Source organism: Anopheles maculipalpis, chromosome 3RL (assembly GCF_943734695.1).
Source record: "Anopheles maculipalpis chromosome 3RL, idAnoMacuDA_375_x, whole genome shotgun sequence".
NCBI classification, from domain to species: Eukaryota; Metazoa; Arthropoda; class Insecta; order Diptera; family Culicidae; genus Anopheles; species Anopheles maculipalpis.
Window position 1 is genome coordinate 1,888,272 of NC_064872.1, and position 11,744 is coordinate 1,900,015.

The window sequence follows — 11,744 nt, forward strand, 5'->3', positions numbered from 1 at the left end:
GCGAATGCAGAACACCCGGGAAAAGGTTGATGGAATTCGTGCCAAAAGAGGTCTTTTTTGCGGATGAGGATGAAGACACAAACATTATTGGCCCATTTGCTGCGCATCCTCTTCTCGTTGAGGTCGGTGCGAAATTAATATTCTAGCACTGTTTAATGTCATTAAATGGCTCGCGGATAGTTGTTGAGCAGTGTGGGAATAATTGCAAATGTGAAATTAAATGCTTATAATTTCGTACAAAAAGACTAACGTGCAATTTCGCAACAAAAGTCTAAAGATACCTTGTAACTAATTACAATACATTGGAAAGCTTTGTAAGCCTCGTTTTCCTGATTACATTATTGGTTCATTTTGAAGTACGGACGTCCGGATTAACTCTAAAACCCACGCACCCTCGACAAACACCGAGATTAGCGAGCAAATCCTCCCTCGAAGCACTCAAAAATCAAGTCCCTACACGGATCCGTAACGGGGCGCAGATAATGTTAACAATTTAATAAAAATAACGCCCCTAATCAGGGAGGGTGGCACACAATGCTCTTGACCCACAGGAAAGTGGCCACACTAAACTCCGTGCGTATTCGGTGCGAACAGACAGGCAAAAGGTAAAGAGAAGGATCAACATTTTTGGTAGGTAACGGGCAGGGCACACATTTCAACAGGTAGCCAGCCTACACCAACGCCTGTGTTGAAGGCAAGGCCGGCCGATCGGCCACTCGAGCAATCAAGCGCACAGTCTATCCCACACGGCTCAAAACAGTTCCCACGGCTCGGGTGTTACAATTTATCATAAACATCTCCACCCGCTCTCGTGAGCAGATTCGGGACCTCGAGGTCATCCCGGTTCTCGGGAAAGGTTCCCAGCCATTACCTTCTACCGGTGGTTGGCGAAGCACTGCGAAAGATATCAATTAGCGATCGATAAGACTAATCCACAGGAAATTCCAACGCCGAATATTCCAGACCCGCAACTAGACGTACTCGGTCTGGTCGGAGGAATCGCCCGAAGAGCAGGGTGCTATACTCCTCTAACTGAACGTGTAATTAGTGCGCCAAGAACAAGAAGCTGCGGTTGGTCTTCAGATTAGGACGGTCTCACTAATCGTTCTTGCACCATCGCCGATCAAAGGGAGGTAAAAACGGTAGCAAAATTGTGTCGAGAAAGTCGACAAAGGTGGATGCCGCTGATGATGAGTGCGGTTGAGTCAAGTGCCGCGGCACTGTCCCACGGCTTCCAGCGAGACCGACCCATTGACGACGGTGGTGACCTGTGTGTTTGCGCTCCACAGCGCCGTGGCCATAAACCATAATGGGGCGGACTGAGCTTACGCGCCACAGTCATCTACATATCCACCGCCAACCTCCTCCCATTGGAAGAAGGGATTGTTTACGCTTATTAATTAAATTCAAATTATGATCTTCGTTTCTTCTTTTTTTTTTTCAGTGTACGGTTTAGTGATGAACAATTACCTGTACGCGGTCTGCTCTTCTGGCGGTGTAAATGGTTTTCGGGAGGTCCGTAAAGAACGCGCTTTTTTTTCTGGCCCGACACGATCAACCGCAAAGACGACGCCGCGGATGGATAGTTACGGGACTTTAGGATGGTAACGTCGCGCCACGATTTATCCATTCGCCATGGTGGTTGGCTATGGGTTCATCGCAGGAATAGTAAGGATAGGATGGTGTTTTTTTTTTGTTTTTGTTTCGTTTACATCTCGTCTTTGGTCTCATCAATTTGGTTCCGTTTTTCTTAGTGCTGCCGCTTTGAACGAAACCGTAACGGCACTGCTACAAAGTATATCCCGATCTTATGACGGAAGATCGGCGAAAGATGAGCTGTAAGGTGGTATGTTTCGGTTTTTTCCCGGAAGAACATTCCAACGCGATTTTGTGTCGGGAAGAATAGATCTTCACGTAGTATCTCGCTTGATCCTTACATCACGTAGTGAGGATCCTTCGGGATCATGGATACAATGATAACTAGCTATCAGCGTTAAATGACATCAAATAAACCTCGATTATTGAATCCAGAAAAACCCATTATAACAAAAATTCTATCCTGTGAGATCTACTGTACAAAGGACACACAACACACACCCAATAGCCAAAGGCAGAACGTGTCGCGTGCGAAAATGAGCCGCTTTAGCAGATACGCCGCATTTCAACACGGAGGAGGAACTCGTTTCGCCGACGAGGATGTAATCACCGATCACCGACACCGTTTATTCTTCTGCCTCCGAGGTGTTAAGCTGTAAATGAAGCCTAACAAGGTATCCTTTCACCAGCACGAGACATGTGCCCGTGGGGTGAAGACGCCGGCTCTTGTTGGAAAACAATTGCGTGTCAATTTGATTATGGGCAGCAAACGTTCTGTCATTTTGAGGCGGCACAAGTTCGTAGCCTTTGGGGAGTGAGCACGTGATCCATCCTTGTTTTACTGAGGAAGATGTGTAGTAAACAGCAGTCATTAGGGGTAGTTGTTTCCCAAATTTGCAGTACTGTTAAAACAACAACTACAAACAGCCCTGCAAGCTTCGATGTATTACATCTTGCTCGAGAGATGCCTAAAGAAAATCAGTACAAGAAGCAAGTTATTTCATTCCACCATTCCGCCCAGCCATGTTGTCCGTTGCGTTTAAATAATCCTTTTGCCTCAAGAATTGAACCTTCTCCACCGGCGAGTTCGAATGATCGAATTCTCGAAAAATCAAAATAACTATGCTGCGGCACTGACAGAACCGCTCGGTCGGCTAATTATCGGCGATTATCGACAGGTCTCCCGTTTAATCACACTTGCGCTTGAGTTTCGCTTTCACGCAGGGCCGTCGTCGTCCAACACGGAGAGGTCATTCTTCCTGCGAATCGCCGTATCAATCGGAAACGAGTCACATAGCTAGGAGTTGTGGCGCTTTTGCTACTTCACCGTGGAACCCTGGCCGTTCGAGTACCAAGATCTCTATCTCAATCGATCGCCAATTAGATCAACCACTGGTCTCCAAGGTGAATTGTTGGTAAATTCGATTAACCTCCACAATCATGGATCTATCACACAACTCGAACTCCCTAGAACTCCTCCGGGGCATGGCTCCGGGTACGCATGGTGAACAATTTAATAAGCAATAATGACATTTCTGTGTCTCATAGATTGTATAGAGTGTATATTGGTGAAGAATCGAAGAACTTCGATACATTTTTTTCTTTACTTGTTGTGCTCCAGAACTTCCGCCGGGATTCACATTTTTCCGATACCGATCGGCTACTTATGTAACTGGCCGATTTGCTCGCGAGCCCAGTAATAGCCCATAATTGAGACTGAAAAATTGTAAAACTCTTCACCGTGAACGAGGACGAGTGTAAATGAAAGGAAAGGGGCAAAAAACGCGACTCCGATCGGGCGTATTTATTAATTATCTTCATCGCTCGGTACGGGTTTAACGCAACGGCCGGAAGGCATTTCGGACGCTTTGTGCCAACGGTTTACGCCCGATGCTGCAATTCTACGCGGTGTCTTTAGATGCCACGGCATTGCTCAGCCTTCACGTTGTTGTACCGGTGTTGACTTTTTTCTTCTTCATTCCATAGGACTAATCAGTTCCATTGGAAGCTCTAGAGAAGCTTTTACTAACAAGAAACGTTAGAAAAGTCCCCAAAATTCTACCAATAATTAATTGCTGCGTTATGATTTACGCGGGGGAAACAATACACACCCATGTAATAAATCGATCATCCACATATTTTCATGACAAACACATCACATCATCTTGCTCAATCCACCCGTTTATCCGCTTCTTCCGGTGTACGCAGACACCAAAGAATTCTGATGTTCGCGTTCTTTGTATCGCATCGCTCCATCATCGGTTCCCATCGGATCCCAGCGATGAGAACGAGATCACTTCCGGACGATTTGCTCGATAATCGTTTTTTCCTCCTCGGCTTGGCACACCGATGATCATCGTGGGACACACGGGACACCCAGTCACGACCAATCGAAACCACATCGCTCTTCTCGAGTTTCAGTGTTCCCATAAATCGTCGTCATCGATTCAAACGGTTCGCTTCTATACGGCGCGCGAACTAAATTGACCGAAAAATTTCTCCGCAGTAAGCAATCCGCGGGGGACCTGTAGCTTGATCGGGCGTAGAGAATATTAGTGCAGCGCAGAGCGGTTTCAGTTTGGATAATTAATTTCTCAAGCTCAGCGGCTCATCATCTCTCATCGTTGCCAGTGGACGGCGGCATCAGGTAAAAAAAGGGTTTGTTGATCGTTGTTTTTATATGCTGCACGTCACTGATTGTGAGTAGCGCTGGTGGTAAGTGCGCGTGGTTGAATTTTCATAACTTAGTAATGTAATAATAGACAAGTGACTTAATGCAAGAAAGTGACTTAACGCATACTTCGGTTCAATAGTGAAGGGCAAAGTAGCAGTTCGCTGTGCTGTTAGTGGCGGATTAACCTATGGGTAGAGCTGGCGATCGCCAGGGGTCTCGCCGGCCAGTCAGGGGGGGCTCGCCAGCTAGAGAATCCCTTTCATCCCTTCCACCCCTAACAAATTTTCCTCTGGTGGAAATTTAAGCACCCTCTTAGCCCCCGAGGACGCATTCAGCGCTATGCTTCACCTCTTGATCGGACAAAAAATGAGCGAGTTATCACCGATTTTCCGCAGAAACCCCCTTTTTCGTAGAATAACTCGGCGGGTGGTGGAGGAATCGGCCTCATTGAGCAACTGAAAATAACATTATCTTTTTTATCAGCAGAAGAATATGAAACACTGAACATGAGCTGAAGTACATTGAATACACTGACAGTCCGAGCCTGTCAGAAACCGTCAGAGTCCCCTCCCGAGCCTTTCCACGCCTGCTCAAGCCCCACACAATTTTAAGTTTGAGTGTTTAGAATTCGCCATATAATAAACCGGTAAAATGAACAACGTTATGAAAATGTGTTTAGAGTGAGTTTAGATGTGAGTTTAGAACGCCATAAAATTCACGTTTGAACAGGTTTCGCGTCATGAAAAATTTGTTGTAGTTATTAGACGGTAGTAGCTCTTGATGAGCATTAGTACGTCTTTAGCAATTACGATTTTAATAACTGCAACAACATCCAACCAATAAACAGTAAAGGACAGCTTATGAAACCGTTTGTCCCTAGAGAGCAATCATGTATCATGAGCAATGGCAATGCATTTTTTTCCTCAATAGCCATCTTTTCTTATTTGCCTGCGTTAATTACTACTCCTGCATGTAGAGCACCAAACACGACAGAGTGTTGGTATCGTGCTCAGTTGTATTTCATCCAGCTACCACATCAAACCAACCATGCTACACAGAGCGTTGTTAGGAGCACTCTATCTATCACTGTATATCCTCATCCTGAGCAGCGTCGCTCCATCAAGGACTCAACCAGCGAAAGATGACTACAAGTTGCGACAAATAGTTTCGTTTCTTGAGCGTATCCTGCTGGAATCAAGATCGATTCCAATTGAAACGTACACCTTTCTGGGAACGAATCAGTCCTTTTTTGCGGACGTGATTGATGATCTAGCATCGCGCTGTAACACACTAATGCTGCCGATGTTTAAGGACGCACAAACTTCATATGTACACAGCAGGCAGCTGATAGTATTCGGTGTCGATGATTTTGATTTGATCATGGTAAGTGTGCAGCATAGCCTAATGCTGATGTAATACAAAAAGTAATTCGATTCTCTGTTTACAGAACTTGCTGGTAAACGTATTTCTTGACTACCGACCAAATTACTTTGCAGTAAACAATCGCAACATCTACATCGTGCTAATCCTATCCGATATTCGCTATTTGGTCTCTAAACTCTCCATGCTGATATACATTTATTTCTCGACCATCAATTTCGTTATCATTTCACCAGCTGTAGTAGAAATGCAAGCACCAATACTGGTTACCATGGATTACGAGCACAAGCTGGTGATTGTACCACACGATCTACCCATGCGAGAGATCTTTGTCGATCGGTTTAGCGCACCCCAGCACCCGGTGGTTCAGGTGCGTGATTATAGAGTGCATTCAGGAGCACCGATGGGCAAACATAGAAAACCACCTCGATATGATTGGAAGGTGATCCAAACGATTCTGGATCACATGAAGATGCGTTGGCATTTTGACACTTTTTACGCCGATCCTAGTCTTGAGCTGCTGGAATGGTTCAACAATCAGCTGGACGACGGTAAGATAGACATCTTCATCGACAGAAACTTTCGCGCGGACTTGTATTCGATTTCGCACATTCTGCCGGAAATGAATGGAGTTTGTCTGGTGATTCCGAAAACGAAAAAGTACGAGCTTTTGAAACATCTTCAAACCCCGCTGCTGACATCTGCATGGATTGCGTTGATTGTTGCGCTATTTGTCGGTTCCTTTGTCGCGCACCGGTACTTTAAAAACGGTCTATTGGCCACACTCATCTTCGGTGTGGATTTGAACGCTCCCAGCGTGTCACGAACGGAGCGAACTGTCCTGTTTGCTAGTCTGGTGATGTTTTTTATTCTCTCCGAAGCATACCAAGCGAAGCTGGTGTCACTGATAAGCTCCTGTCGTTATCCACCCGACCCGAAAACGGTGGACGAATTTCTTCAGACCGATATTTTGCTCTATGTAGGTGGAGCAACAGCTACCGTCGCTAGTTTTCGACCGATGTTTAAAGAACGTGTCCGCAATATGACCGATTACTGGTTTTCTTTCGACGGGGAACAGGACTACGGCACACTGATGCAGTGTCCCGCCGCATGGGATATCTATGTGCGATGGATTAATGCCCGGTACGATCAGTACGGGTACAACTTTCGTCCCCGAGTGCATATTGTGCGCGAGAAGGTCCTTTCGATGCCAGCTTCTTATACGTTTTCAAGGGCTTTCCTGCCGTACCCACGCTTTAAGGTATATCTGTCGCGAATTTTCGAGAGCGGCCTTATGAACTATTGGCAGACGGAGCAAGATCGCCAGCGTTTGTTTGAGCAGAAGATGGAATTCGTCGAGAATGATATTATTAGCTTCAGCGATCTGGAGATGGCGTGGACTATACTGGGGATCGGATATACGATAGCACTGGCGGTGTTTTTGGTGGAGGTTTCGGTTTTTGTCTTGCAGAAATACCTCAGGACTTGTTGGCCACGCAGACGCAGACACCGATTGTTTGTGAAGTCGAAAAGAACACAAGCAATAGTTACAGGGAGATGGTAAATAAAGATGTATTGTGTGCAATTTGATTGAGGTCTCAATAAACTTCATCTTAATTCACCATTACCGTTTCTTGTTGTCATAACAGCTTTTGCTCACGTGCCATTCTTTGTTCTGTTTTGCAGCTAATTGAGCCGTAAAGCTTCCGTAAACAATCACCGAATCAGCAGCCGGTCATCACCAACTGTCCAGATGTTACCAACCCGTAAGCCATCACGCCATCATCTTAAAACATTATCTTCGATGTCTTGGCGTAAAGTTGGCCGTTTGACGATCTTCTTGCATATTATCGGTCGGCCCGAATGACGTGTTCTTCCTCCTAGTATTTCTGCTATCTAAATTGCTTTCCTATCGTCCGATCCCTTCGACAGGCGGATCAGGTCGCTGGAGGAGCTGAGCCCATAAGTTCTCATCAAAAACCCACAAAAAGGCGCAAAAGGTTGGAATGAGCTTTTTGGCTTATCTTCACACCTGATCGGTATCGGTCAATTGCTTACCTTGTAACCAGTAGGCTAATTTACGAGCTTAGTGTATGTTGCTGTTTAAACTATTTATACCACACTTTTAAGCTCTTTTTTCTTTCACTTTCATCACACTTCACTCTGCACGACAAGGCGAACAGCCAGACCAGATCAAGACATATGACGACACACGAACTGCAGGCGCTGACAGGCGCTAAGAAAGCGGAGAATGAAATGAAATCACCAAGAAGGGACCAAACGAAAGATAAACCGGGAAAAATGGGCCATCAGTCAGCCAAGCGATGGTGTCAATCCGTCCTTGCTGACATTTGCTCTACGCTATTCCAGTATTCCCTCGTTTCACCATACGGTTGGTAGACGGGAGTCAACAAGATGTTCGACGCCCGATAACCATCCCGATCGGTTTCTGGTACAGCACGCCTACCTACGCCTGTTCATTACCTAATTACGGTGAGGTGTGTTTAATTCCCAGAAATCCTCTAAGGCTTCCCCTTGCCGGGTGCGTAAATTAAATCTTGTGAAGGCAACTTTTGCTTCATCAAAAAACGACGAGCGCTGATACACATTTAGCAATAATCTAGCAATAAGATAGGCTAACGCAACTCAGGCTAAAGATCACGTGTTCGGGAAGCTTGGTAAACGTTTCCTAATTAAAGGATAGCTCTTTACATAATTGATTCTGTGTCTGGGGAATGGAATGGATTTACTTTTCTAGACAAAAAGGAAACAAAATTGATAATTTTAAGTTTGTATGACTGTTAGGCATTTTGGAATGTGGGCATAGGGCGGGACATTTCATCCATCTATTCCACAACTAAAAGTAATATTGAAACATTACTAATGCACTTGACCGTACCGTAAAGAAAAACCTCATACATAAATAAACTAATAAAAGATTCCCAAATCGTCACCAACAGTGCATCTGAAACGATGTTGCAGGAAGGGACGACCAGGGATAGAATTTTCCAATAAAACGCTCCTGAGTCTTCCCCAACAGTCGTGTCTAGTGGGAGATACTTGGGTTTATGCAAATGCAAATGGAATGATAGTCTGTACCTTCTTATTTCTCCCACTCACACAAGTCATAGCACTTTCAGCCTCCAGTCTCCTATCGCATCATCCACATCGGAATCCTTTTAACTGACAAATATCGTTACGGGGAACTAGTTCGGTGAACAAAAAAAAAAATGGCTAAACTATTACTGCTGCTAGTGATGCGAAAGCAGCAGCGGCAGCAAAATGGAAATATGCATCTAATAAATCACATAAACTCATCAATCTGAAATCGAGCACTATCCACTCGGATTGAAAAATTGAATGTGAAAGGCAGCGTCGGCCACGGTAGGACGTTGGTCCGACCTTTACGGTTGTCCTGTTATTGGATTCCCAATCCCAATGACGGATCGGTGTAACGGATTAACTGGCTGGTGCTGCCAGAAGCAGCAGACCACGAGGATGAAGAAAATAAACGGATTTTGTCCAAGAGCACCCACCAATTGGAAGGGATATCAGGTCTTTCGGGTGGCCTCAATTTCGGACTTTTCGAGGCTGCAAAATAATTCTTCCAGAATCGGCATTTTTCCTGCAGCGTTGTGTGTATAGGAAGGGAAGGAGAGTTCCTGGAAAACCCATTCGTGCGTTGATGTAAAACAGGCCAAAATTAGTTGCCCTAAACGGTGCGTACAAATGCAAAACTTTGTAGGACAATCGGTGCGGTATGGACGCTTATGAGGATAATCTCTCTCTCTCTCTCTCTCTCTCTCTCTCTCTCTCTCTCTCTTTTCTCTCTCTCTTCTCTCTTCGTTCCAACGTCTTATCCAATCACTTTTTTATCTTCAGAATAGTTTGAATAGGAATACAACGCCGCTTTGGAGGGTCCTATACTGCAGTCTATAAAGCACTTGCATGCGGGTGCATATTGATAAGGAATCGAAAGCAGGATTCCGAGCCCGATATCCCTGTTGACATGAGAAGGAGAAGAAGCAGCAATAGTAGGAATGGACGCATCGCATTATTATGTATTTACCCATTCCATGCCATTAGTTCGTCAAATATTAATTCTAGAGAGAATCAGCGTATGTGTGTGTAGTTTTATGTTTACGGTTGATCCCGAGATTGCAGATTGTGGTAGCATTAATTCGCTCGAGGGATTATACCGCATCGAACAATTTTTTTTTTTCGCTCCGGAGTGCTTGTGTGCGTTCAAAGAATTGTACCTCCATTTGATAGGGGAACAAACGGGACTATCCAGGCTAGCCGGGGAGACGGGTGGCTGCCTGGTGGAATATTTATGTTTCCATTTCCATCCATAATCGATAGTGTACGGGGGTCCGCCTTTGGCCGCTTTCGCTGTGGGATATTGGTCTTGAATGCATATGCAAACGAATGTCGAACGTTGGCATGTAGACGTGTTTGCCAATGACGTTTTTTGCAATATTTTAAGATAATGGAGTCCTAGCAGTTAAACTAACGTAAAAATTTAATACTTCACTGTAAAACATAGCAAAAACACAGTCGTGCATAATTTCTATCTCAAATCCATAATGCACCCTATTTATCGACCTGTTTTTGTGGACGAATTCTGACTCAAATCATCATGCCTTGCAGGCTGCAACGCCGATCACCAAAAAGACAAAAAGCTTCACCACAAGTTAATAAATTCATAACGGCAAACCGCTTGGAATGAGATGGAATGCTTCGAATGCATTTTTACTTGTTGCTTCTCTCTAAATCTCTCTCTATCTCACACACTTACCTTCCCATTCATGTCGATGCATCGGCAGACAGACGTGGAGACGGTGAAAAATGATGAAATAACTTGATCCGTTCGTGACCATAACGTGCGCTTCGATGACCGTCGACGAGGATCTCGATCAACGCGCGCCGATTACCAGAGTGCGCTGGGCTGGGCGTTCTATGGTGAAGCTGATGTCCCGGAACGTAGGAGCTGTGTCCCCAAACACGGAAAAGGAATGAAATTAATAACTCATAAGAACGCAATTTAAATAATTTTGATTTTTAATTAACCTTCGGCTCGATGATGATGACGATGGTCGTCTTACTTGTTGGCTGCGCGCGGTTTGTGTTTCCTTGTACGGCAATAAAGGGAATGGGTTCCCCGATTGGTTGGCGTCTGGCTGGTATCGTCCGTGGCCGAGAAGAGTGTGATTTTTTACTATGGTACACTCTAGCACCCAGCGCGTCTTCGGCGCATTCTTGATGGCTGAGGACAGTGGTGTAGGCTGACTCGAAAATGACAGATCGATCGGGTCAGTCACATATTCGGACATCCCTTGGGATGCGGTGGACATACCGCACCCTTGGGTGCACGCTGACACGATTGAGAAGTTAAATCATGAAGTGAGCGTTTTCTACTCCTGTGTCTTTCGTCGTTCCATCACACATTTTCGCGCTCGGAATGACGAAATGAGACATGGCGAAGGTGTACTAACTGATAATTTATGATGTCGCATCGAGTCCAAAGCCGAAGAAAAACCAATAAGCATAATTAGAAACGACAGTTAACGGTTTAGTGTTGAGATGAAAGGCAGAAAAACGCATTCAGCTCCTTTAATGGAGCGGTCATTCAGCGAAAATAAATCTGCTTCTGTTTTGAACTAGCGTTTCAGTGAAGTTGTTGGTAGTTATGAGATAATAACAATAACAATGAACACTAATTTAAAAAGATTTATCATTGTGGATAAAAGTTTAAAAAATCTTGCATCTTTTTCTTTACCCGCTCAAATTTCTACTATGTAGCCGGTTGATCTAGTTGGGAATTGATGCGTGTTCTGTCGTGTGAAAGATTGGTACCCCTACCAGATTTCGATTGAGTCGCCCGTTTCGGTAAATTCAAAGCTTATTGATGGACACATAGACTATCAAAAGAAAGTTTACAAAAAAAAAAACATAACATATCATTTAGTATTTCAACAACAATGACACTTAAAATTAGATAAAGTTAGAATTCCCGGGCAACACTTTCATTACTTAGTCTATAATGACAACCGATTGTTTTTGAACACGATGTAACGGTGCGACATTTTCGCCT

At 44.6% G+C, this 11,744-nt stretch overlaps 2 protein-coding genes across 2 annotated transcripts in view; one reads left to right on the forward strand and one right to left on the reverse strand.

The window, feature by feature from the left end:
• Positions 1-11,744, reverse strand: part of LOC126564716 (enolase) — a 111,973-nt gene that overhangs the window by 28,105 nt on the left and 72,124 nt on the right. The gene's annotated exons all lie outside the window — the stretch shown is intronic.
• LOC126565993 (uncharacterized) lies at positions 5,967-7,344 on the forward strand. Its single transcript, XM_050223193.1, has 2 exons — positions 5,967-7,137; positions 7,337-7,344. The coding sequence occupies exons 1-2, from the start codon at positions 5,967-5,969 to the stop codon at positions 7,342-7,344; spliced, it is 1,179 nt and encodes a 392-aa protein (XP_050079150.1).

Excerpts from the sequence above, each read along its gene's own strand:
- LOC126565993 (XM_050223193.1), top strand. The coding sequence starts at position 5,967 with ATGCGAGAGATCTTTGTCGATCGGTTTAGCGCACCCCAGCACCCGGTG.